The 26,810-nt window shown below is 51.7% G+C and overlaps 3 protein-coding genes across 3 annotated transcripts; 1 reads left to right on the top strand and 2 right to left on the bottom strand.

The window, feature by feature from the left end:
* Positions 1-246: 246 nt before the first annotated feature.
* LOC104037975 (T-cell surface glycoprotein CD3 delta chain) lies at positions 247-3,508 on the bottom strand. Its single transcript, XM_075723335.1, has 5 exons — positions 3,395-3,508; positions 1,999-2,202; positions 1,402-1,533; positions 932-975; positions 247-548 (listed from the first exon to the last, which is right to left on the bottom strand). Exons 1-5 carry the CDS (start codon positions 3,465-3,467, stop codon positions 486-488), a joined length of 516 nt encoding a protein of 171 aa, XP_075579450.1. The 5' UTR covers positions 3,468-3,508; the 3' UTR covers positions 247-485.
* A 1,699-nt stretch (positions 3,509-5,207) lies between these two features.
* On the top strand, positions 5,208-17,826 carry ZW10 (zw10 kinetochore protein). Its single transcript, XM_075723236.1, has 16 exons — positions 5,208-5,324; positions 5,626-5,760; positions 6,604-6,705; positions 6,895-6,972; positions 7,097-7,256; positions 8,208-8,357; positions 9,156-9,347; positions 10,014-10,177; positions 10,940-11,122; positions 11,621-11,859; positions 12,863-12,934; positions 13,655-13,824; positions 14,454-14,584; positions 15,078-15,209; positions 16,264-16,466; positions 17,482-17,826. The coding sequence occupies exons 1-16, from the start codon at positions 5,208-5,210 to the stop codon at positions 17,600-17,602; spliced, it is 2,349 nt and encodes a 782-aa protein (XP_075579351.1). The 3' UTR covers positions 17,603-17,826.
* A 1,208-nt stretch (positions 17,827-19,034) lies between these two features.
* TMPRSS5 (transmembrane serine protease 5) lies at positions 19,035-25,942 on the bottom strand. The gene is made up of 13 exons (XM_075723408.1): positions 25,904-25,942; positions 23,923-24,049; positions 23,590-23,697; positions 23,158-23,274; positions 22,551-22,773; positions 22,104-22,217; positions 21,854-21,897; positions 21,544-21,706; positions 21,254-21,426; positions 20,766-20,864; positions 20,315-20,457; positions 19,769-19,921; positions 19,035-19,127 (listed from the first exon to the last, which is right to left on the bottom strand). The coding sequence occupies exons 1-13, from the start codon at positions 25,940-25,942 to the stop codon at positions 19,035-19,037; spliced, it is 1,596 nt and encodes a 531-aa protein (XP_075579523.1).
* Positions 25,943-26,810: the final 868 nt, after the last annotated feature.

Genomic DNA, 26,810 nt, shown 5'->3' with positions numbered 1-26,810 from the left:
AAGGTCCCCCACGCTCAGCTTCAGCAATGCACCCGGATGTCATTTAGATCCTGGCACAGAGAGGTGGCAGAGCCATGGGCACCTGCCTGTGCTGGCAGAGCCGTGTCCTACCGGGACAGGCAGCAGCCTTACAGCTCTGCAGGGATCCGGGCAGATTGCATCCAGCGCTCACCTTCCCCAGTGACTGACGGCTCCTCAGGCCTCAACACAACTGACGGAGCAGGGAGGCTATGGGATAGGCTCGTCTTTAATGAGAGGAATACAGAAGTGCACGAGGTCACGGAAAGAGCAGAGTGGTACAAGCAGCCCATCCTAGCAAGAAGCTGGAGGGCTCTTTAGGCAAAAACCTGCCCTGTCTCCTGCCAGCAGTGAGCTTACAAAGGCAGTGCCAGGGCAGGGTACCAGTCCTCTTGGGCACTGGCGGTGGCTTTGCTGTAATATCACCCCCGGTGTGAAGGAGTCACAGGCCCCAGCGTCTTCCCACTTCACTTGCGGGCCTTGGCAGGTGCCAGCCGGCTGTACTGTCCTTCGTCCCGCTCGCCAAGGGGCTAGGAGGACAAAAAGGTGAGACGAGCTACAGCTGTGTCTGTCCAGCCCTGGGAGGGAGGGCACGGCAGAAGCTGGCCCAGCCCTCCCTTTGCCAAGCTTTTGGCAAGCTTTCCGTCCCCGCACACAGAGCTTAACAACCCCAGAGAGTAAGAGGCAGGGTGTAACTGAGCTTGCCCCATCCTCTGGGTCACTCAGGGGGAGGCAGCTGTGAACGCCCCAGCAGAGAGCAACCTCCAGCGTGGCTCAGTGCCTCGTGGCGTCGAGTAGCCCCCCGCAGCTGGGCTGTCGTGGCCTCCCCGGTCCCACCACACAGCCCCATGCCATGCAGAGGTGGCTGTCCCCGTCCCTACACACACACACACGTGCGCGTGCCCATGCTCACCTGGTAGAGCTGCTCGTTGGCAATCAGGTTCTGCCTGTCAGAAGCTAAAAGAAAAAAGAAGGTGGTCAAGGATCAGGGGAGGCATGGGCAGTGTGGTGAACATTTGCAAACCAACCCAAGCGGCCATCTGCTTTCAGCCGTGTGCTTTTACTTCCTCTGGGACGCTCGGTGGAAAGCCCCTGCAAGGCCTCAGACGTTCCTGTGCCAGCAGCAGCTGACCCTGGCACGATCTTTTGGTGAACCTTGCGCATTCGATGGCTTCTTCTGGGAAGCTGGGCCAGGGTCAGGAAGGGTACATGGAGTGCTCACATGGATCCCTACCCTAGCCACGCCATGTGCAGGCTGCTGCCTGCAGCTTGCAGTGACTGGGGTCTGCGGGCAGCAATGGAAAGTCCCGAGGTACCACGCAGCTCCAAAGATGCCCAGGCACTGCCTGTCCCCGCCCGCCGGCAGCAGGGCTCTCCCCTCACCTCGTGACATGCGTCCCTTGTCCTGGCCCGTGATGCAGTACACAGCAACCGCCAGGAAGATGGTGGCGACAACATCTGCGACCACGATCCCCGAGATGGTGGGAGCGTCCACTTCGATGCAGTTCTGGCACACTGGAAGCCCAAAAGGACACAAACACTGAAAGCAGGGCCGTGACCAGGACCCTGCCCCTTGGCCGCCTTCGCCCTGTCACCAGGGCCAGTCGGAGCCCAGAGTGCTCAGCCAGCTCTGCCAGTCCCAGGGATTAAGCTGGGCTTGCTGCGTGACCCAGGCAGTGGCGCAAGCTGCCATGTGTCCCCAGCACTCAGGGCAGGCCACAGTGAGCAGCCGGCAGTGAGGCAGTACGAGTACCAGGTTATGGCACTAAATGAGGCCGTAGAGCTCTCACGGGGACACTGCATGCAGGGGAAGGTGCAGCTTGGCTGTCCCAAGGGCTACCTAGCACAGGAGCTGTCAGAACTTCCACAAACTGGTGGAATCACCCTCAAATTCTGGGAAATCAGTAGTTCCCTCAAAAATTTGCTTTGGTGAAAACTCCAAGCAGTTCTGGCTCTAGAAACCAGGTACGCAACACTTACTTCGATAGTGCACGTAGAGGGCGTATGATTTTCCTCCTGCTTCACATGCATATGTGCCTCTGGGATCATCATAAATCGCACCCAGCTCCAGCAGGGATGCGTTTCCTATGCTCTGCCCACCTTTCTGCCATGCGACTTCACCTGCACTGCCTGCACATTGCAAGAACACCTTCCCGTTTACTTCTTTCACATTTATTTGCTGTCCTGTAAAAAAAAAGGAGAGCAGAGAGCTTCACAGCTGAGTTCTCAACCCTCACAGTGGTGCAGAGCTGAGAGATCTCATTCATGGACATGGCTACTGTGGAGAGCATCGCATTGGGCCGTCCCCTGAGCAGTGGAAAGGACACCGCAAACAACAAACTCTAGAAAAAGCAGACTACCCAGTGGAAAAGTAGTCCAGCGTTCAACTGGGGGTTAAATTAATGTAGCTCTGGGTAGTTTAGAGATCCAAATTCCATTAGAGCAAACACTAACTGGAAGCAGGCATCTACCTGGACTCCGTTCAGACTGTATGTGCGTGACCCTCATCCTGCACACAGATTGCATTGGTATTGAAGTGCAACTGCAGCGAGAGACATCTCAACAGAAAGTGAAATGTTCACACCAGCCGGGGCAGGACCTGAGCCCAAATGGGGAGGCCAAAACCCATTTGGGTTTTTACTCAATAGTAAAAAACATTTTTAGTGAAAAGCATGCAAAAACCCACACAGAGTTGCTTCCTTGGCCCAAAGGCATCACCTTCAGAGCCTGCAAATGAAGAGTAAATTCCTTGTCTTATTTGCTGAGCGCTGGAGCAGAGTACAGAATACAGCCTCTCCTGCTTGCGTATTTGTGCCAGGCACAAAGCCCATAGCTGCTTTGGTCTAGCACCACGGTACTGCCATGTCCAAATTTACATGCTCTGTCATGGCAAGGTGGGTTGAGCCATCACGGATAGCCATGGAGTGACGCACACGGCTCCGGACTGCCACAGCAACGGTCCAGGGCAGGCAGAGGCATCAAAAGCGATCCTGTCCTCATGAACCGCGGCACCGATCCGCTCCCTTTTCCCCATCGACATTTATGAACCCCGCGTCAAGGTGCCGTGATGGATAACCCCAGCGAGCCGCGGGGCCCTGTTTCCCAGCCAGCCTCCCACCCCTGCAGAGATGCCCGCAGCGCAGGCGATACGGGCAGCGGGCTCCACGGACCATGGCGAGTGCCCGACGGACGCCGCTGCTGGCCCGCTGCAGCGCGCGGGGCGAGCCCCAGCCTGGCCACCTGTGCAGGGTCCCTCGGGCGCACCATGCCGAGGGTCTCCGCCTACCGCGTCGGTCTGCACGGCATCGCCCCCGTTTCAGCCGTGGGGCTCAGCACCGCAGCAGCCGGCGGGCGCAGGCTGGCACCGGGGACTTACCTCGGACACCCCGGCTGGCCACGGCCAGGCTGGCGAGGAGCGCCCAGGCGCCCAGGCCCCTTCCCCTCCACATGGCACAAAGCGGTGGCGGCTCTTTCCTCCACTCGGAGCAGAGGACGTGGAGAGAGCTCCTCGCCACAACGCACCACCCGCCCCGAGATCTTTGTCAGGTACCGGATGCCGGGGGCTGGAGCCTCCCTCCCCCAGCCGCTGAGGGATGTCTGAGGTGCCCTGGGCCTGCCTCCTCGCAGCCCCAGCCACGATGCCTGTGGAAAGGCACAAGGACAGCTGGGCCTGAGGTGGCAGGTCCCCCAGGAGCTGTGGACCCCCAGCTGCCATGTGCCCCCCAGCAGCCATGGGTCCCCCAGCAGCCATGGGTCACCCCAGCTGCCATGGGTCCCCCTGCAGCCACAGAATCCCCAGCATCTGTGGACCCCCCACAGCCATGTGTCCCCCCGCAGTCATGGGTCTCCTCGAAGCCATGGAGCCCCCCGCAGCCATGTGTCCCCCCGCAGCCCAGGGTCCCCCCAGCATCAGTGCAGCCCCCAGCAACCATGTGTCCCCCTGCAGCCACGGAACCCCCAGCAGCTGTGGACCCCCTGCAGCCGTGTGTCCCCCCGCAGTCAAGGGTCTCCTCAAAGCCGTGGAGCCCCCCAGGAGCCATGGACCCCCCCGCAGCCAAGGGTCCCCCCAGCTGCCATGTGTCCCCCAGCAGCCCAGGGTCCCCCCAGCATCAGTGCAGCCCCCAGCAACCATGTGTCCCCCTGCAGCCGTGGATCCCCAGCTGCCATGTGTCCCCCAGCAGCCCAGGGTCCCCCCGCAGCCATGGAGCCCCACAGGAGCCATGGAACCCCTGCAGCCAAGGGTCCCCCCACAGCCATGGACTCCCCGCAGCCATGGAACCCCCCGCAGCCAAGGGCCCCCCGCAGCCATGTGTCCCCCCCGCAGCCATGGAACCCCCGCAGCCAAGGGTCCCCCCGCAGCCATGGGCCCCCCGCAGCCATGTGTCCCCCCCCGCAGCCATGGAACCCCCGCAGCCAAGGGTCCCCCCCGCAGCCATGGAACCCCCCCGCAGCCAAGGGTCCCCCCGCAGCCATGGAACCCCCCGCAGCCATGGGCCCCCCACAGCCATGGAACCCCCCGCAGCCATGGGCCCCCCGCAGCCATGTGTCCCCCCCGCAGCCAAGGGTCCCCCCCGCAGCCATGGGCCCCCCGCAGCCATGGGCCCCCCGCAGCCATGGAACCCCCCACAGCCATGGAACCCCCCACAGCCATGGAACCCCCGCAGCCATGGGCCCCCCACAGCCATGGACCCCCCGCAGCCATGGAACCCCTGCAGCCATGGAACCCCCGCAGCCATGGGCCCCCCGCAGCCATGGGCCCCCCGCAGCCAAGGGTCCCCCCGCAGCCAAGGGTCCCCCCGCAGCCAAGGGTCCCCCCCGCAGCCATGGGCCCCCCGCAGCCATGTGTCCCCCCCGCAGCCATGGAACCCCCGCAGCCAAGGTTCCCCCCCGCAGCCATGGAACCCCCCGCAGCCATGGGCCCCCCGCAGCCATGGGCCCCCCGCAGCCATGGAACCCCCCACAGCCATGGAACCCCCGCAGCCATGGGCCCCCCACAGCCATGGAACCCCCCGCAGCCATGGAACCCCCCCGCAGCCATGGGCCCCCCGCAGCCACGGGCGCCCGCCCAGCGGCAGCCGCCCCGCGCAGTCTGTCCCTCGCCGGCCGCCGTAGCGGGACCCGCGCCGGCGCCGTCCCGTGGTGCTGCGCGGCGGGGCGGGGCGGGGCGGGGCGGGCGCGGGGCCGCGGCCATGGCGGCGCCGGCGGGCTCGCTGGTGGCCGCCGTGCTGGCGCACTCAGGCCGCCTCGACAAGGAGGACCTGGGCACCCGCATCGGGCGGCTCTCCCGCCGCGTGGAGGAGCTGAAGGCAGGGCCGGGAGCGGGGAGAGGGGGGCGGCGGGGGACGGAGCCTGGGGGGGGCGGCGGCCCCGAGCTGCCCGGCCGGCGGCGGGGCCGACGCTGCTGCGGGTCGCCTCCGCCCCGCTCTGGTGAAGCTGGAGCGTCCCCGGGCGCTGGCAGTCCTGCGCTGGGGGCTGCTGGCAGCCCTGCCCCGCAGCCCTGCCCCGCAGCCGGCCCAGCCCGGGGAGCCGCGGGCCTGGAGCGGGCCCTGGAGCGCTCGCGAGGGCCCGCCTGAGAGCGCCGGTGTCCCAACCATCCCTCTTCCCTAGGGAGAGGTCTGCACCATGATTAACAAGAAGTATAACGAGTTCCTGCCCAGCATGCAGAGCGCCGAGGAGCTGGTGGCGCAGGTGGATGGGCTGTCCAGCAACATCGACCTGCTGAGAGCGGGCATTGAGAACGAGGTGACGGCCCGGGCTTCCTGGGGGGCTGGCGCGGGGTCCCTTCGCTTTCACCCCAACCTGTGCCCCAGCATCACGGGGTGTTGCGAGGGGACTGGGGGAGGAGGACTGCTAAGAACCCCAGATGATATCGCCTCTAAAAAATGCCTCGAGGTGACACACGCAGCAGAGGTGTGCCACATCGGAGGGGTGAGTTAAGAACTGTCATTAAAGGTTTGGTCACGGTTTGCTCTCTGCTGTACAGTTGGAAAAGTGTCGCACGTCTCTCTTTTAGACAGGAGAGAAGGATCAGTCTTGTAGATTGCGGTAAGGTGCGACGCAGTAATGGTCTGGCAGAGTGTTGGTCCCACGGCTTTTTCGGGCAGAACAGGAACCCAGATCATAGCTGTGCACATTCACTGAATCCTTTAAGGAGAATGTGAGCAGCTCCTGCAGGCTGCATTGCAGACCCACTCCCTGTTTTTTGCTTCTTTGATCGATTTTCCAACATCTGGGGTTCTGTAGCAGTGTTAATTGAGAATTGACTTTTGGCTTAGTTCATGCATTGTTGCATTTTAAATGGCTGTGTTAAAGGAACACTGAAGTCCTTTTGACTGCCTTTTGAGAATGAATTTCTGTACAGTGCCTTTAAAAAACCTTAACATATTAAAAGAGAAACCAGTTTATAAGCGTTTCCAGTGCTCCTAAGGATCTTCCTAGCAAGGAGTGGATAGAGCCCCTTTCCTCCTCAACAAATTATTCTAGTAACAGAAATACTTTAAGTGTCAAATCATTATCACTTTTAAGAGGAAATGTGTCTGATAACATTTGCTTGCTGTAAATGAACTGAGAACTTTGTTATTTTAGGTTCAGCGAGATCTAAATGTTGCTGTTGCTGAATTTACTGAATTGAAGCAGCAGCTGGAGCGAGACACGCTGGTTCTGAGTATTCTGAAAAAGCTCCAGGAGGTGAGGAGAGGGAGCGGCTTAAAATCATGAAGCAGTAGTCATCCTCTCTGGTGCTCAGGCTGTGGCATTATTCTGGGCTTCTCTTTTGAATAACTGTCTGTGGCTCCCCTGTCTCTAGCCGTGTTATTTAAAATATTGTAGTCTAATAGCAGATAAACAGTGACATCTGAATCTATTTGATTGTTGCAGTTTGATACAGCTATTAAAGAGTACAATACTGCATTGCTGGAAAAGAAGTATGTTGCAGCAGCTCAACAGCTGGAAAAGGTAATAATGACTTCTTAAGCCTATGACAATATTGTTCATATATACTTCCAGTAAATTTCACAAGACGCATTTCCTTGGCATGGGCAACAGTTACCCATGTTTTGTATTTGATTTTTACCACCAGGCACGAAGCAGCCTGAAAATGCTGGAATCCCGCAAGGGCTTTGAGCTGAAGATCCTGAAAGCGCTAGGCACAGAGCTCACAGTGCAGACACAGAACATGCTCTATCATCTAGGAGAAGAATGGCAGAAATTGGCTGTATGGAAGCTTCCTCCTTCGAAAGGTACTCACAATTCTAGTTTGTTTCACTAGTTGAAATGCCTGGTTTCAAGCACCTACAAGAGAGGAAATACAGTAATACTGTTGGACTGAGGTTGGTTTAAGGAGCTCTTTCTGCTGTTTGCATAACCTAACGAATGGGAGCGATGAGTGGCAGTGTTCTTTGGATGTCATTCCACTCATGGTAGCACCTAAATACTCCAGAAGCAATCCGGTGTAGTCAGTAGATTTTAAACAGAGTTTTGAAAGCTCATCTGCCTCATCTGTGGTATTTCTTAGAAAACATTGAGGCAGAGATCAAAACAGTTACCAGCCTCTGAGTACTTTTTCTAGTCTTGTGAAATATCAGAAAAGGGATGCTCTCTTGCAACGATTCTGCTCCTGAGGAAATCAGCTGGGCCAAGATTTCAGATTGCTTATTATCAAATACCTGCTCGGTGTAGTAGCTGGAAGCTACTATTTCTGAAATTTTTGTTCAGCCTGAACATGCTTCCCCACTAGGCTAGTTTTAAGGATACCTTACCTTCTCTGACAGGTTTTCAGGTTGCCACTTTTGTTGCAGGCAGCTAATTGCAAGAACTGCTCAGGAGTCTGTACGTTGCTGTCTTCATTGAAACACAAACTTTTCCTTTGGAAAAGCAAAAACCTTCTTCCTTTGGATTTGACTTGAAATGGGGAGAAGAGGGGATTGTCACTACATTGTCATTCAGTTGCAAGGAGGCTGAAATGAAAATTCTGGATCGTTGTAAGAGACTGATTCTCATTCTGTTGTTCTGCGCTGTAACACAAGGAACTCGGTGCCCTCTTCTGATGCTCTTTTACAGGAATTGTGTTTTGTGGAAATGGGGAGAGGTAGAATATTGCTTTAGCTGCCCCCTGAGGAATGCAGTAGCTTCTCAGATCTGCTGTATCTTGGACCACACTCTTGACGGAGATGGTTCTTCTTTTTGTTTAGAAAGCAGCAGCCTGGAGTCGGTGATGCATTCAGAACTGCACTTACGCACAGTACCGTCAAAAGAGGAGGACATTGCTGGCCCACCTGTTGCTTCTGTGCTGCAGGCGTTTGCTGTCCTAGGAGAACTGCACACCAAGCTTAAAATTTTTGGTAAGACAGACCGTGGATCCAGATAAGTGTAGCTGTAGTAGCCTGAGTGGATATGAGTTCTGACTTGTTTTAAGATGGATATTGAGATCCAGTTCACTTCAGCAGTCCACTGGAAGACTTCTTTCTCTCTTGGCCTGCGTTTTGCACTGAGTGTGAGGTGAATGCTCTCGTTTTTATTAACAGGAAATTATTTATCCTTTATTTATCCAGAATGATTTATCCTTTCCTGTCAATTTACTCTAGTATACTGTTTTGATCTGTGGCTATGTGGTTTTGTGGTCTGATGTTTAAAGAGTTTTTCCAGTTACCTCCACCTTATCTACCAAGAGCAAGGCTGTTGGTTTCAGGAAGCCTCTGGGCCTTCAGCATTCTCAGGTGTTGATAAAATGAATCAGGAAGTATGGCAGATAGTAGGACAGGATTTCACGTTTCTAGCTAAGTTGGTTTTTCATTTTACATTAAATATGCTGCTCTTTTTAGGCCTCTGTATGTGTTTTACATGAGTAAAGTGGTCTTTAGTGAAACCAAACCCAGCGTTCTACCTCATTAGCTGTTCCCTGATACAGCTAATCAAGAGAGTGTTTATTCCACTTCATGCGAAGAATCTCTACGTCCAAAATACTCACGATTGGGCCTCACTGGAGCAAATTGCCTGCCTCCTGCTGTTGGAAAACATAGAATCAATCATAGAATGGTTCAGGTTGGAAGGGATCTTAAAGATCATCTAGTTCCAACCCCCCCTGCCATGGGCAGGGACACCTTCTGCTAGACCACTTTTTTTTTTTTTTTGTTTCTCAGGCCAGTTGTTGCTGAAATACATCCTCAAGCCGCTGATTTCATACCCGTCTCTTCAGCCATTCACAGAGGAACAGTCAGATGTGTTCATCCTACGTTTTAAGTCCGAGGAGCCTAACTTGGATCACTCCTCTCCTATGGAGGTTTTTGACAAGATCAAGCTTATTTTTGAAGTTCTCTACAAGTATCTGCTGAGTAGGTAGTTTCTCCCTTTTGGAATTAGACTGAGATCAGTACCTTGTTCATGTAATTGGAGCGGAAGCTTTCTAGACTATCTGGTTGTTAAGCAGTATTGAAATATGGTCTAAGCAGCTCTTGATGTTAACTTGCTATGCTGTGCTCTTGGACAGCTTGGCACCTTGTCAAACTGGACTTAGAAGTGACCCAGCATTCACAGAGCTGGGAAAATGAAGGAGGGAAGCATTTTGGTTCAACGGGATCAAGGAATTAATTTTTTGGTAAAATGTTTTTTTCTTATGAACCAGTCACTGCATTGAAGATCTTTGCATGCCACAGGTCTAAAAGGTGGAAGTCATGATGCAATCCAGGGAGCTCTCTCAGTCAGGCTGGTCACATGCAGGATCTTCCATCGGCTAGAAACTGGCCCGGGCTTTGATAGCATTTCATGAAATAAACATGCTGGGAAAGCAGGCTCAGTTTACACATAAATTCAGTTGTCTTTTGGTCTGGTGGGCGGTTCTACAGTCCCAGCACATGGCCTGGATAAGAAGAGTACCTCCATTATAAGATCATGGAACAGTTGATAGATGCTGTTCTGACAGGAAGGACTGAATGGACTGGTGAAGCATCTGGTCCGGGAAGCAGGTGTATTAAAATTCATTTCTGTTCCCTTGAATTCAGATGTGCCTCTTGAGCAGCCTGCGGAAGATAAAAAGGAGTGCAGAGTCACACTTGCAGAACTGCTAGGTGATATGATATGGGAAGAGTTATCGGACTGCCTCATTCAGAACTGTCTGGTGAATTCAATCCCAACCAATAGCAGCAAACTAGAGCAGTATATAGAGGTAGGTCTCAAAAGTCTTTCAGATCTATGTGGTGGAAATGCCAGATGGCCAGCTTGAACAAAAAGCTGTGTTCTGCAAATCTAGAATTGTGTATTTCTCTCAGTTAAGCTGTGGCTTGTGATTCCTGTCACGTAAAGTGTGCAAGGGCTCTGATCTGTGGAACTCGGCCATATTTAGCTAAGACCTGGAGACTTTCAGGGTGTGCGATTAAGGCCCTTCTCCAAGCCTCTGTGAGAGGCTGGAGATGGTGATGTGGCAGTGCTGGTTGCCCAGCTGGCTTCCTGAGGACTGAATGCTCTGTTCGTGTTTGTTTTTAATGATCACAGGGCTTTCTTGCATAGGCCGCATAATATTTTTTTTTTAAAACCACAGACATAAAACAGAACTTACCGCTACTGAAGAAGGCCAAAAGCTCCTTTTCCTGAAGGGGGGGGCGCTGTTTCAAACAGAAGCAGTCTTCTAGTTTAGGATAAACCTCCCAGTCCTGTTGCCTCAGGTAGTCCAGTGTAATGAAATTTGATTATCTTGCTCCTCTGGTTTTTGAATTAGGTTGCCAGCACAGTCAGGGGGGACAAACCTGCAGTTCAAACACTGTATTATTGTGTGATCGTGGCCCCCAGCTGAGCCAGCTTTTCCCAAAAGATTGCTGAAAAGCTGTTGGATGGTTAATGCCCTCTAAAACCCAGTTTCATCCTTTGCTTTCAGCTGAGTGGAAGAGTTTATACCCAACTTTAATGTAGAATATGTGTCTGCTCTTCTCAGGTGATTAAATCGACAGAGGAATTTGAAAAAGCCTTGAAGAACATGCAGTTTTTGAAAGGAGACACGACTGATTTACTGAAATACGCCCGTAATGTCAATTCCCACTTTGCTAACAAGAAGTGCCAGGATGTGATTGTGGCAGCCAGAAACCTGATGACCTCAGAAATACACAATACTGTAAAGGTGACTATTGATGCAATACACTGTCTTTGAATGTGGAAGAATAGCTTAGCTGTTGAAGAAGGCTTGTCTAGAACAGTCAAGTCTTTTTTTTTTTTTTTTTTTTTGTGGAGCACTGAATACTCTTGATTATTTGGGAATCTTGGCAAAGAACAGTTTCAAAACCTTTTTTAATAGTGCTCAAGAGAGTTAGTTCACTAACAAGGCGTTTCTTAAAATACTTGAAGTTTGCTTGCATAGGCTTTTCTGGTTAGTGTCATAAGCATAAGAAAAATTAGAGAATTACTTACAGCGTTGCTTCTAGGCATGCAACACAATGGAGACAGTTTCGTGGTCTGCTGTGTTCATAAGCCAGGAGACTTCCAGCAGTCTTAGGGGACTTCTGCAGCCTTGCGTTTATCTTGAGTCTTAAATCTCTGTCATTCAATGGTTTGTAGTCTTGTGCAGTCTCTTTTCTGTGGGCTCTAAATTATATTATACCTCTCTCTTGTTCTCCCTTAGATCACACCCGATTCCTGTGTAGCCCTACCAAGGCTTCCTGATCCTGGGGCAGGAGATCATTTAAAAACACAAAAACCATCTAAACTTCTGCATAACGACATGGTGAATTTGGAGAATGAGACTAAACTGAGCCAGTACACGTTTTCTCTGCCCACATGCCGCATCAGTTCATCAGTGGAGAAACTGATGGAGCTGGCTTATCAGACGCTGTTGGAGGCTACAGCCAGCACAGATCAATGGTAGGAATTATAGATCGGCGGGTAAGCCTCGGGTGTCAGATACCTGTTGCCTTTGGCAACACCAAGCATGTGTTAATAGATGAGAAGAACTTTGAAAGAACAGCAGAGACTTAAAAATAAGAATCAATCATTAAAGCTACTCTCTGTTTTGGCTGGAGGATGCATCCCTGGGTTTGTGCAGTAGACTGGTACAGCAGGAACAGCTGTGGACTGTGTTCCCTGCAGTACTCAGGTTAAGCAGCCTTTCAGACTTATGCTTTCAGGGAATGTTCAGGTGCATTTTATTGTATTTTAGCTATTAAAGCAGTGAAAACACGGTAAACTCCCTAGCATGCACAGCGTAGTTCATGGCTTTGGTCTTTTAGTTGGGAGAAACGCTACTGCAGTGCTCGCTTTGGTGTTTTATTGTATGTTAGCTGTCCGTTGTTCAGAAAAATCAAAACCATCTCTCTTTTTCAAACCAAGTGATAAGTGATGGCACCTATTCTGAGATGAGTTCTTGCTTTCTTTGTGCTGGGTGAAAGCAAAGAAGTCCAGCTCTGCATGTGGCAGGGCTCTTCAGAGAAAACAATTAAACATTTAGAGGAACCACGTACAGTCTGCTTTTAAAATTGGAGACCACAGCCCTGAAGGAGAGTTGCCTAGGTACCGAATGCCTTTCAGTGTACTGTGGCAGAGAGGGCTGTTTATGCACACCTGGTGGGGAAGGGACACTGTCCCCTTTGTTCCTAGGGTTTCATATATCTCCCGTCTGACATGTGGTCTGAAGCTTGTCTTTTCCACACTGAATTTACAAGGTCATCACAGCCTGTGTGAATTTTCCAGAATGTTGAACTTTGTTGACATCGCTGTAGCTGATCCTGACAATCTACTCTTTGTGCCAGTACTTCACTGCCAGTGCTTCAGTACTAATAAAACCTTGTTTTGGAGAAGATTGAGGGTCACTTGTGAACAAGACATTAATTCTACTGACAAACTAACATGAACCTTATTTTCCTTGTAGCTGTATACAGCTCTTCTACTCTGTACGGAATATATTCCAGCTGTTCTATGATGTAGTGCCAACATACCACAAGTAAGTGTGTGTGTGTGTGTATTACCTAGCGCCTGTTTTGGAGAGGGAACAATGCTATCGGAACAGCCCCGCTTGTCCCCAGTTTGTTCACCACAGCCAGAGATTACTAAGGGCTTCCTCCAGTGGCAAAAAGTTAGTACTCTTAATCTATTATTAAATCATACCTGCTGCAGAATAGGAGCTTGAGAGTTTCTGAGTTGGCAGTCTTATGACCAAGGAGATAGTTGCAGTTCTTGTAACGGTTGTGTTTGAATCCAGCCACGTAACCTTGACCCCAGGTCTGATGCAGGGATTTTTCATGACATTTTTCCTGTAAAAGAGAGCGGCAATGAAGATTGAACATACACAACTCTGTCAGAGAACACTGGAGTATTACTGAAAAGGACTTCTCTCTCTTTTCCTCACCATAACTTTGCTATAGCAAAGCATCTTGCTTTTGAAAGTCCATTGCTAGAAACAATGTGGATATAATACGTGGTTCAAACACTGAAGTGCCATTTCACTAGCCACGGAACTCCTTTAAGTTCTTGTGTGGATGTGATGGGAGGTTAAATGCTTTTATTCCAACTGATGTCTTTATCAGGCATTGCCCACAGTTAGCAGTTATTTGCAACATCTGTCTGAGACAGACTGTGAGTTTCTCTAGGGTAGGCATGACAATTCTTTTAACATAGCCAGGTCTAAATAAATACATTTCTTCCTTTTCTCTTCTTGGGACAGGGAGAACCTTCAGAAATTACCCCAGCTGGCAGCCATTCACCACAACAACTGCATGTATATTGCTCACCACTTGCTCACTCTGGGACACCAGTTCCGATACCGCCTGACTAACATCCTGTGTGACGGAGCAGCTACTTTTGTAGATCTGGTACCTGGTTTTAGGAGACTTGGTAATTTTACCTTTCAGTATTGAAATATATGGATGGATGACATAGTAATTAATCCTGGCATTTGTTGCTGAAAGATTTAATGTAAGTGGGGCTACTGACTCGAGCAGCAGATTGTTATTTAAGAGTTGGACAAGTAGCAAGGACATTTTTAGATTGCACAGTCTGACAGAGCGTTACAACTCTAAGCAAGATGGCTGTTTAGGGCTTGACTCTCTGAAACCCAACTCTTCTTGTCCAGCACACAGTTCAAAAACAGTCCATTATCCAACAAGATGTTGTGGCAGTCAGATATTTTGGGATCTGCTGCTCGGTCCTTTGATACTTTCTTTAGCTTATTCTATGAAAACAAATTCTGAGATAAGTTTGTATAAGCCTAATAGGAGCCTGTCATCCATAGTTAATTCTGCTACTCAGCTCCTTTTCAAAAGTGGTGTAGCAATGCAAGCTGCCCCAGAGCTTACCAAATATGTGACTGGGCCTGATTAAATTTGCTCTATGAGACTGTTTAGAGCCTGGAAATTCCTTTAAAAATAAAACATTATAGCAAGTTATTATTCAGTACTTACAGTCTCTAAATTGGCAGAGCAAATTTAGTAATTGCTTCTCTCTGCTTGTTTTTGCTCCTAAAGGGATGGAGTGTTTTCTGGCCCAGATGCGAGTGCAGAAAGGAGAGATCCTGGAGAGGCTGTCAAGTGCCAGGAATTTTTCTAATATGGATGATGAGGAAAATTACCGTGCAGCAAACAAAGCAGTAAGGCAGGTAAGCAAGGCAATCCAAGCCAAATATCCCATTGTCTGTAGATTACATACTGTACCTTTGTAAGGACAACATCTCAGTCCTGAAAATTGTGCAGTGTTTCAGCAGGGTGGGACTTCTCAAAACAACAATTTTCTGGCATGACTTTTTCCCCCCACACTGCTGTCTTTTTGTAAAATTGAAGCATGCTGAGTTCAGTTCCTCTTGCTTCAAGTTGAAATGAAAAGCTTCTTAATCTTGAACTTTTGTTTATAGTACATTTATAATGTTTTTCATTTTTCAAGGAGAAGATCTGTCACACTTTCAGTGAGCCTTAATGCAAACTGAAAATGTTGCATTTTTTCCCAGGAATGCCTGCTCTATGCGATAGCAGGGTACTTCATTGCCTTTCGCTTCTTTCAAACCAATTCCTGGCCATATGTAGTCCTCTTATCCTATGCGTCTCTTAATGTCCTTTTTGATAACATGTAGATAACACACAGCTGTTATCTTCCAGGTATTGCATCAGTTGAAAAGACTGGGAAAAGTCTGGCAAGATGTCCTTCCAGTGAACGTGTACTGCAAGGCTATGGGGACTTTGCTGAACACGGCTCTCACAGAGATTGTCACTAGGATTGCTGCCCTAGAGGTAACTGCGCGAGATGGACATGCCAGGCATAGCATGTGGTGGTGTGAACAGCTAGCATGTGACCTCTAGAAATTCTTCCCAAGATCAGGTTTCAGGGGACCAGTTACCTTTCACAGAGACTATAATTGTGGTCCTATCTATGAGAAACATTTAGGATACCAATAACTCACATCCAGTGGAGACCATATATACTCTTACAGTGATTCCATTACTCTGTAGTCAAGGGGAGAGTCAGGGAAGTGGCTGTGATTTCATCTTAATTTGGATGTAGGTGTGTCACTCCTACTATAAACATTTCTATGAATTGATCTCTTTTTTCTTTGTTCAAGGTACAGGAGTTAACTGTTATCTCAAACTCCATCTATTCTAATACATTTTCAATCTGTGCATCTCTAGTGAACCCCTCCATCCTGTTTAGGCACCAGATGCCGAAATACCTGTGGCATTTCAAACTGAAATTCTTACCTGTTTAAATCTCCGTCTGACTCCCCATATTGTGTTTAAGTGATTGTCAGGTTACCTTGGGTCCAGTATAACTATCCCATTACATTTCTTAATTAAAATATTTTTCACAGCAAGTGATAGGAATATGTTAGTGCATCTGTTCTCGTTGTAGTCTACATCCAAAGAGCCTTCCCACTGTGCATTAGGCCATTAAGTCCTCTTTTCCCCTAACAGCTAGTTTACAGGACACTTGCTCAGGCTGTGCCTGTCAAAAAGCTTGGCTTCCATCACTGGGCTGGCAATGCCTGAGCAATTTCCTTGTTAAACTGTTCAGACCTTCATCGTAACACCTCTGCTTCAGAGTGAAATGCTTGCTATTGCACTAACATATGCTATTTAGAAGCACAACCATTGTTCTGAGGCAATCGCTGAGAACTTGCTGAAATAGCTATTCATGAAATAAATTATATCGGCTTGAGAATGTTAAACGTGATCTAAACCACTGCTTTCATCTTCACATACAGAGCCGCCTTTTTTTCCATTTCACTTACTGCTTGGTACTCCAAAAATATTTCTAACTGCTCCCCTGTTAACATTTGTTCAATTCTAGGATATCTCTGCAGAAGATGCAGATAGGTTGTACTCCCTCTGTAGGACCATGGTGGAGGAAGGACCCCAAGTTTTCACCCCGCTACCTGAAGATGACAAAAATAAGAAATATCAAGAGGAAGTTCCAGTCTACGTGCAGAAATGGATGACATTCAAAGAGCTGATGATCATCTTGCAAGCCAACCTCCAAGAAATAGTAGATCAGTAGGTGTCTTCCTTTCTTCCTTTTCAGTTAGTTCTTCACCCCAATAACAGGGAGCTGGGAAGTGGTCTGACATCAGCAGGCACTGCACTCGGGGGACTCCTTGCAGATGAAAGGCAATCACCGTTAATCAAGATCAGATAACTGCTCCTGGGGCTGTTTCTTGGCTGTGTGTTAATACTCCATTTCAAGCTTGCTCATGTATTGAGCTGCCTCCTGCAGAGGAAAAGGCAATGGTAAAAAAACAAGTGCCATGGAAGAGCCAACCACAGAGTGATGGTGCTTCCCCCTTGGCTTCTCTAAGTTCAGAAGTATTTCATGGTAAGCAGCCTGGCATTTTGCCTACTGCTGTTGATGTTAGCCGTGCCTTGCTGCTGCAATCATTCCACATGATGGGCCTCTGCTTTTTAGATGCTGTATCTTGCTTCTTTTAACTTGCGAGCGGGATTCATCTGAATTATACATGAGGATTTGCACAATTACTTCTATTACTTCAGTTGGCATGAGTTGTCAGAAGCTACACATTCCCTGCTCACCGCTGCCTCACACGTATCTCTGAATGGCAAGAAAACATACTGTCCTCAGCAGGCTAAACTGAAAAGGTGCCAGCCACAGAGAAGGCACATAGGGAAGGCAGTTCCTGTTCTGCGCCCTGCTCATTGCTGCTGTTGGAACCGTGTTAGATGCCAAAGGTTCCCAACTCTACTTCCACCTGGGCATAAACCCACTTCTCCCGCCCTGTTGTTTGGGAGGTAAATGGGAATTTTGCAGACAGGCTTTAGCCTTATTTTGGAGAAGGAAAAGGTAGTTTGTAATGATTGCAAAATCCACCTCACAACCTGTTGCTTCATATGCCTAGCTAAACAACGCTGGACTCAACTTGCATACAGCTAATAGGCTGCTAACTGGATTTGTTTTGCCTTCAGACTTACTACTGTAACGAGTGCTCGGCAAGCTTGTTTTAATATGACATTTCTGCGCAGTTTGGTTAAATAAAGATCTTTCTCTCCCACGTAGGTGGGCGGATGGGAAGGGGCCTCTTGCAGCTGAATTCTCCGCAGCTGAAGTGAAGAGTCTGATCCGAGCCTTGTTCCAGAACACAGAAAGGAGAGCAGCAGCACTGGCCAAAATCAAGTAACTCTGTGTTTACTCCTACATGTTCCATCTTCTGATAAAGCAAGAGCAAACTGAGTCTTTCAAATATTTTTCAGATTTGACCCTTCTTATTTGTACTGGTATAAAAAAGCTTAGCATTAGGTACGTGCTTCCTGGAGGCTTGACTGAGGGAGAAGGAACATTACCTAGCTCAGTGTTTGTAGGGCAGAGAGAATGGCTCTGTGAGTCTGGGACCAGAAAAACAAAGGTGGGCAACACATAGACACTAACTGCTTATGCTCCATCTGCCAGGCAGATGGAGTTTGGGCTTGAAAATTCAATCTCCTGCCATGCTCCCCAGAGGTGTTCTGCCCAGATCCAAATTTTCCTTCATGAGCTGGTGGGTGTACAGTCCTGGTGAAGAAGAGATGCTTTTTGTGATGTTTGCTAATTTCGGTTCTCTAGGATTCCATCTTCCTGTTAAGCCCAGTGTAGGGAAATAAACCAAGTCTTGTATCTGATGTCTCTCTGTGACAACAGGCACTGCTGTCAGATGGACCTCTCATGCAAGGTGCTGTATGATGTCAACTCAAGCTTGCTTGCTTCAGGGTCTTGTAGAGGGATTTTTATTTCTCAGTAGCGAATCTTATCTATGCAGTTTTACATCAGGGGCATGTAGCCCCTTTGTGTCTTACCTCTTCTGTCCCTGCAAATTACACCTGAAGCCCACAGACTTCAATAGCTTTTGATATCTTTCTAAGAATGCTGAAGTGCCAAACTTTGCTCTTTCCCACCTCAGGTTTCCCTGAAGAGCAGACCTCAAGAGAGTGAAATTTGGGAGGGGGGGGGGGGGGGGGGGGGCGGGCAGGAGGAGAGCAAATCCTCCTCCAAGTGAGCTGTTTATCAAGCCACAGGGTTTTGCACAAGTGGCAAAATTCCTCATGGCTTTATTTCTCATGGAAAATATCTTAAAACTGACTTAGAATTTTTCAATCTCACTTTACCAACAGCAGAAGCCAGTTCAGCTCCTTCCTTTACCTTTGTTGCGTGTGTACTAGGTAGGTTTGGCATCTGTTGTCTTTCTGGTAGTAAATTTTCTGTCCTTTAAGAATAATGAGATAAATGTAAATGAATATAAAAAGGGAATGAAGTGTGCACTCAAAGCATTATCTTTTAAGTTACAAAAGGCTATGCTTGAGACTTTGAGAGACGTACATTTCTTTTAATTGAAAAACTCAGCAAGAGCATTCATTAGGACATAGCCCAGAGGCAGATGTGCCAGTTGCTGCACACATGGAACAAAGTATTTCCTACCATGTAGTGCTTACAACCTGCCTACAAAAGTTTTGATCGCAGAGCTTAATGTTTTAATCTGTTATCTACTGTTGTATCCTTTTCGTTTGCTTTGTCCGACTTCTGTTCACATTTCCAAGCCTTTGTGCAGGGCCTGAATCACAGCTGGCTTTCACGTTGCACTAAGTCATTGCAGAACTGATCGGCCCTTCTGCTGGGTCAGCCGAGCACAGCCGCGGCAGGTGCTGAGGAGACCCTTCTGTTTCTGGCTTTAACTGCATAGGGAGGGGGCACATGCAGTCAAACTGGCAGTTAGGCTGAGTCCGGCACATGGGAATGCAGCAAGGAAGGGAGATATCAAAGCAAAATCTGACTGCCACTTAAAACTCTAGCTTTTTCTTTTCTTCCCCTCCAAGTGACTTGTCTGAAGGCTGGGAGCGTTCCCATAACACTTGCATCTCATGGGATCCCCTGCCCCTTTACACTCAGCAATCCAAAAACCGGTGTATTTTGAAAAACACCACTTCTCCCATGTGGATTGTTCACAGAAATGTAATTTGCTATTTTCTTTAATAAACTATTTATACTGAGCATGTTTTCTAGTGTTGTCTGGGGATTCTGTTAGGGTTATAGTAACACAGTATGAATTAGTCCTGGACCGTTCTGCACTTATTACATGGAAGACTGTGAAGTCTCTCCTTGCCTTACTTCTAGTAGAGCTGGTAAAAAAAAGAAAACAAAACAGAAAAAGGAATCAGTGCTATAAGAGAGGCTGTCCCAGAGGTTCGTGCGTCAAGCATGAGCGTATGGTAGTGAAGGAAAGAGTTAAAGCAGGCTGCTGGCATTGAGATTTGTCTGTGCAACATGCATGGCTGTATGTCAGGCTGAACACAGGCCTTTGCTTGCTCCCGCTTACCTCAGTGATGCGATAAATCCACGGCAGAAGCTGAGCCACATTGGTATAAACCCCAGGGTGGTTGGGTTCGGCACAGCCCCGGCCCCAGCTCACGATGCCTACCAAGCGCCACGTGAATTCATCCTGGCAAACCAGGGGGCTCCCGCTGTCACCCTGCCAGACAGCACGGAGTAATGAAGCAGCTCTGCCCCGCTGGCAGCTGGGATGCAGATCAGGCCGGCTTCTCCCACACGGCTTTGTTCCATCGGCCGTACGAGAAGCTGAAACATGGGTACAAGCAGCAGCATGTGCCTCCCTGCAAGGTTTCCATGTTCCTTCTTTACAGAAGCTAAATCTCAGCCCGACATCAACGCGCTGGGGCACTGCGGGCTCCACGCTGCAGTGCAAGATGCAATGGGCCCAACGCTGCCCTGCACAGACTGTTTACTGCAAGCTATTGCCACGAGCCCCAGCATTTGCTGGTGCCTAACAGGAACATGCAACATATCCGTCCTTTCCACACCTGCTACGCACACCGAGCACACACCACTTGCTCCCTCCTGTTACCTGGCATGCATCTATTTTCCCATGCAGGTAGCCGGCACACAGCATCCTGGCAGTGAGCTCGCCTGCATACATGCACGAACTATTGCACCTCATGGTACCGATTAAGGGAACAGGTGCTTCCTTCAGTGTCTCGCTAACCTGCGCTGGGGAGGGAGAAAGAGAAGCCAAGAGGGAAACAAGATCTGCAGGGAGCAAGAAGGGAAGAGCAGGGCGCTAGCTGGAGAAGTCAGAAGATGGGAAAGATGGGATTACCTCATGGGATTCAATACAGCCAGACCCACAGGAGCTGTGCATGTGGGTTGCAGAGCTGCTGGAGTCGGGCGGGGGCTGAAGGCAGGAGGGGGCATTTGCAAGATCACATGTGGCATGGAAGGGGCTGGCCAGGGCCGGTGGGGAGCAAGGGGAGAGCCTCCAGCCAGTGCTGAGCAGCAGGGACGAGACAGAAGCTTACCTTGGTCTGGTCTGGTGTAGCCCCAGCCGGAGACCCAACACTGCGTGCCCTGGAAGAGGTCCCGGTGGAAGGGTGGCAGACACACAGCACGGATGGCATCTGGTAAGAAGGTGACAGGGGTAAGCGCCAGGCCAGTGGGGACAGCTCCGTGCTGTGCTGAGCACGAGCTGCCAGGGAAGGGCTGCAGAGCCGTCAGCCTGCAGAGACACTCAGCCTGGCACGTTGAAGCAAAAGACTCTCGGGCCAGGTGCTCTGGAGACTGCAGCTCCCGCAGCCACCTTCCCGGTAATTCACAGCTCTGGCGTAGTTCAAAACAGCGTGCTGCTGCGCATGCTGCCTCCCAGGTGCCAGGCTGCATATCCCTAAAGAGCAGCTCTGAAGTGGCAGGTTCAGAAGAGGCTGGTTTTTGGCCATCTCTTAATTGTGGGATAAGACAGACGACTCTACAGATGGGATAAGGACACAACAGCATCATGACAGCATCTTACCTGAAAAATTCAGGGGGACTTGGAGCTTCATCAGAGCAATGTCGTAGTCAAGGCTACTGTCGTTATAAAGCGGGTGGTAAATTATTTTCTTTACTGATACCCCGGCCTCCTGCTCGATTGAGCCATGGGTGATAGCGCCTGCAAAAACCAGCCAGGCAGATGCTTGAAGCCGCCTGTAAGTGAGCAGAAATACAGCATGCCTCTTACTGCAGGGCAACAAGCGCCAAGGCCTGGGATAAGAGCAGATACAGACCGCCTCCGAGGCTGGGCACGGGAGAGCCCGGAGGTACCTGTGCACGCAGTGAGCCACCGTGACGATCCATTCGCGTGCCAGCACGGAGCCCCCGCAGCGGTGCCGTGCGCCGTGGTACAGGCTGACCTGCCAGGGCCAGCGCCCTGGGGGCACGTCCGCCCCCCCAACCACCCGCGCAGCGCCGGGGCGCAACCCGCACTCTGCAAGGCAGCCAGGGAGCACGTGTTGGGTGGAGGCCCAGGTGCCAGACCCTCACGCTGCAGGGCGAGGGAAGCGGGTGCAACGGGAGCGACAAAACTGCTAGATCCAGGTGGAGATCACAGGGACACAGGAGAGGAGGCACTCGCCTGAGCATTTCAGAGCCACAGTTTGACCCGATTCACAGCTGCTCCTGCGCAGGAATAAGCCTCTGGTCAGAATACACATAAACCAAAATCCCCGGGGCACTAGGGAGCTCCAGGGCAGCTGCGGCAGTCCCCAGAGGGGCTGCTTTCACACAAAACCAGGACAGCTTTCTGCGTTCTTAAGCCTGAAAAAAAGGCTTCTGTTTTCTTCAGCCCCACCAGCAAACTCTGCCTCCCCAAGACTCACCCTTACCTGACCTGCCACATATCTTCCAGGCTGCCTTCCTGGCGGGGTCTCACTTGAACGAACTCCTGTGTGTCATTCACCTCGACGTCCGTCAGGTTCACTCCTTTCTGATGGGTCACTCTGCAGAAGCAACAGTACATGTCCCAGGAAGGGCTGGGGACCTGCTGGGGGATCAGGAATTTAGCCCTGCCATGGGAACAATGGTCCGCAGTCCTGCTGCTCTGGCAGCGGGGCATTAACCTCCTTGGTGGGAAGGATCTTCTGCAGCAATTCTCGCAGGTCCCCATGCCAGCCCGAGCCCCACTGTCTGCCCTGCATTCACCAGGGAGCTGTGCGATCTGGCACTGCTGCCCTGACAGACCTCCCAAGCCTTCAAGCACCTGCTTTTGCCAAGACCATCCCCCTCGGAAAAGGGCAAGTAGGGGTCGAAGCGGCCGCCTCTGCCATGCCCACCTGAGATACCCGAGATGCCGGCAGAGCAGGGTGCCCAGGGAGCGACTCCAGCGCTCATGGCACACCAGGAGCCAGCCAGGATGGCCTTCCACCTGTGCTTCCAGCAAGGAGTTTGCCACATTTATTCTGAAAGACACTAAAGCCATTCCACTAAAGACAACCTGCAAGTTCCCTTCCTTGCAGTGTTTTGTGCAGGGCCAGCACAGTGGAGGGTCATGCACATCTAAAGCAAAAAAAAAGAAAAAAAAACCCCAAACCCCAGAAAAAGCCAGTTGAAGCAATTAGAAACTATACATGAACCTATTCGCATATTCTCAGTGCCTGTGTGGCAGCGCTGGCGAGTGATTACACACAGAGTCCTGCAAGAGTTGCCTTTGCTGCAGGATCACTCCATGCAATGAAGCCGTAATGCTGAGGAATGCAGCAGGACTTAAAAGCAAAGCAAAATAATTGCAAAACGCAGCTGAAAGAAGCTAGTGGATCAGCAAGAGATACTTATTATTAAAGAGCATCCTTTCTGTTCTTGCTGGGCTTGGCAGGCATGGTCCTGCACATTGCTCCCCGGTTCCCATCCTCTGTAGCAGCAAGCAAAGGTGTAAACCTCTACTGGGAGCCCCACGGACCACGGGGTCTTCCTCTTCACCGTCACTGCACCCTGGCATCGCATCTGGCTCCTGCAGTGGGGTGAAGCCCTGGTCTGGCTGAGGCTTCTTCAGGTGTTTCACTTCAGGAAACAGAGAAGGGGGTGAAGGTGGACTCACACAGCCTGGGCAGCATCCGAGGATGCACAATATTGGGAACGATCCTGCACTGCCCGCTGGAAGAGGTGATGAGCCTCTCAGCGGGCACAGCTGCAGCTTGCTGCTGGGACCCCAGCAGCCAGCAGCAGAGCCCGCACCAGCCACATCCCCCCGTCCCACGCCGCAGCTCGCTGACCAAGGAGCTCCCATCACCACCACTCTGCTGCTGGCACCCCGAGCTCACTCGCCAGTTTGGCAGCTGCCCGCAGCGGCAGGGCTGTCCCGGAGCAGACACTGACCTAGGAGCCACGTCCCAGCTGCTGTCCCCACCAGCAGCCCGGCAACCCCGAGCAGCAGGAGCAGCCTCCTGACGGTGCAGAGAGTTTTGAGAGATGCATTAGCAGAATCTTTAAGAAACAGAGAGGGAGAAAGGATTAACATGGTCTTGCCCATCTCACAGCACTATCAACCCCCTGGTGAAGCCCCTGGGTCGTTACGCACCCGTTTCTAGGACTCACCCGATCCTTTCCCTGCAATGCCAGGAGGAGGTGAGCTAAGGCCATGGATTCTGCGGGAGGTCAAGACTCGGGGGGGCCCCCCCTGTTCCCAAAGCCCAGAAACAGCTCACCCACCGTGTTCCGGGGAGACCTGTGTCCTCCTTGCTTCCCTCCTCGGCTCTGCTGTCGGGCTGTTGCAGCTTTGCACAGCATCGTCAACGCAAGGCAGGTTGTCGGGAAACTGCTTAGCTAAGGCTGGGCGCTAGGGAAAGAAGTGGAGTCCCGGGGAGCAGATCAGCAGCAAAGGTCAGGACTCCTGGAAGAGGACAAGCTTCGAGCGATGACACCACTGCCCAGGCTGTGAGGAAGCGCTTCTCACCATGATAGCAACGCGGAGGGCAGCTGCTAGTTTGGGCTGCTGCTGAGCCAAGGAAGCCGAGCACACAGATCTGCAAAGCAGCTCGGGTTTCCTCCGCACGCTCCCGGCCTGACGCTGTGCACGCGCCCTGCACAGCACCCACAGCCACGCTGAAGGGACTCCTTGTTTTGGGCCCCCCCCGGACAGGGTCCCCGCTCAGCAGCCCCCCTCCCGCCCCCTCCCAAAAGCGTGCTGCTCAGGCTGGGGAGCCCCAGCGGAAACGCTCCCATTCCTCCCCGGTGCCACGCTGAGCAAGATCAGCAGCTGTTGAGTCACCTCAGCTCTCAAACCTATCTTCCACCTGCTGCCCCCCCACCTTCCCCCTCCCCTTATTCTGCTTAGCTGCTGTATGAGAAACAGCAAGCACTGCTGAGGAGTGGCAGCAGTCCCCGGGCCATCGGCGTGGGCAGGGGGCTGCAGGCTGGCGGCCAGCCCTGCCGACGGCGCGCTCCGAAGCACAGACGCCAGCACGGGCAGCAGGAAGGGCGCCGACCAACTGCTCCGTGTTAGCGGCTACATTCAGAGAGACCAGACCCTGGGGAACAAAATGTCCTAAGCTGGGGCAAGATCAGAAAAGACAGCCTGCAGCTGCTTTTTATCACCCTCACATCTCAAGCCAAGTGCCTGCCAGCTGTGATGTGTAAAGGACGACTTCCCTGCCCACAAGCTGCGTTAGGGATGTGCTGGCGAGGGCTGCTGGGCCCCCGTCACTCAGCAAGACCCTCCCCACCCCATGAGCACGGAGACCTCCAGGGAAACAGCCCCACCTCCCCAGGTGCTGCATGTTCCCTGGGGTCTTTTGGCTGTAGCACACAGAGCAATAAAGGCCAAACAGCAGCTCTCAGTTCAGCTTCTGATTTTCCATGTAATTTCTTGTTGCTGAAAGATGCCTGGCCGGCACCCTGCGGGAAGGGAAGACTTTCTAGCCCATGGCTTGGGTACCGGCTGTCCCATGGGTTAGCATTGGGGAATGAGACACTTTCCTTACCAATGCAGAGCTCTTGTGGCAGAGGTGGAACAGAAATCGCTTGTGCTGCTGCATCCACTGTTTCCTCTGAGCCGGCAGACACTGCACCGCAGTCACTGCGCCCGAGGCTGACGAGTGGTGCCGGTCCCCAGCTGGCACGCTGCTCTGGACAGGGGACAGGGCAGGGCCGGCACCTTCCTTGCATTGCCCAGGGCAGCGAGGAGGAATCCACGCCGAAGCTGTGGGAGGCCCCAGCTGCAGATGAAACAGCCACGGCCCACAAAGGTGGACGTAGATGCCCTAGCAGAGAGCGATCGCCAGGCTCCCTCCCACTAACCCATCCCGCTGGAGGCAGAGGCCGAGCTTGGAGCAGCACCGGCAGCTGCGGGCACAGGGCAGGGGAACAGACAACTCGCCTCGTGCACAACCCTGCCTCTTGCCTGCCTGGCACCAGAGCCCATCCTGACTGCAGTCTGCTCACGACCCCTGCTACTCACTACCGAACAGAAACACTCCAGGCTCCTGGCCAAGTTTGTAACAGTTGTCAAATTCCCAACATCCAAATACAAGTTCAAAAGTCATTACGGAAATTAGACCCAGGCAGCAAGCTGAACAGGCAGCGATCATCAACACCACCGGAGATTCCTGCTGCGGCAGCAGCATCCAGAGTCCCTGCAAAGAGCCCCAGGTCAGCGGTACACCACGCCGCCTCGTCTGCACAGGCGGCTCACCGGCTGTGCTGGCTGCTCCTCCGGCTGACTGTACCCCATCCCGAAATAATAAGATGGCCTTTCTCCAGCTGAGTCAGCAGTCTAACCTCCCCTCCAGAAGAGATGAGGCTGAGTACTGCCTTCAGCGTGTCTCAAACAAAAGGCAGTGAAGTAGACAAACAGCTGTCTCATGAAAGACAGACTTTTCTTATTTACATACTTCTCCGTCCCCGAAAGATACAGCTGCTGGCTTGTTGCTGAAAATGTCAATGAATTTTTAATGCTATTTACTATTCAACTCCTATGAATATTTCATGATAGCCATGTCTTGCAGGTTCAGGCTGAGGTTTCATGCTGTCGATGAACAGCACTGCGTGTGTTGTGCCCCAAATCTGAGCTGCGCTGAGCAGCAGGTGGGGCCGTCGGCTCCTGGAGAGCGGACAGACACACCAGCACCACCGGAGCCGCACGCTGCAACGCTGCTCAGGACCTGTGCTGAGGTGCTGGTTACAATTCCCCGAGGTTGGGCTCCTTTTACAGCCTGGCACCTTGCAACTGCTCAGCTGGTGTGAAAACTGGGTTGTTTTTTTTTTTTGGTTTGGATTTATTTTCTCCAGGCTCCCTATCTGCTTGAGCGATTAGGCCAGAAGGCTGAGAGGCAATGGACGAGGCTGCAAATTCCCCCAAATCACAACGTGGGCTCAGCGGCTGGCCTGTCCTGGCCGTGGCTGGGCTGCACCGGGTGGCACCTCCTCAGCCTACCGAGGACTGTAGATGGTGCTGGAGGACTAGGGAGCACCAGTGGGAAACGGGAGGCAACAGCCCAGGCGCGTGGAGACCAGCCCGAGAATCCTTCGCTGAGAGCCGTGCTGGGGCTCAAGGAGAGGAAGGACTCACCCAGGCCTCTCCTCCCTGCTGCCAAGCACCA

Source organism: Pelecanus crispus, chromosome 19 (genome assembly GCF_030463565.1).
Source record: "Pelecanus crispus isolate bPelCri1 chromosome 19, bPelCri1.pri, whole genome shotgun sequence".
Classification (NCBI taxonomy): domain Eukaryota; kingdom Metazoa; phylum Chordata; class Aves; order Pelecaniformes; family Pelecanidae; genus Pelecanus; species Pelecanus crispus.
The sequence above is the reverse complement of the archived record's forward strand: the minus strand, read 5'-3'. Positions and strand labels throughout refer to the sequence as shown.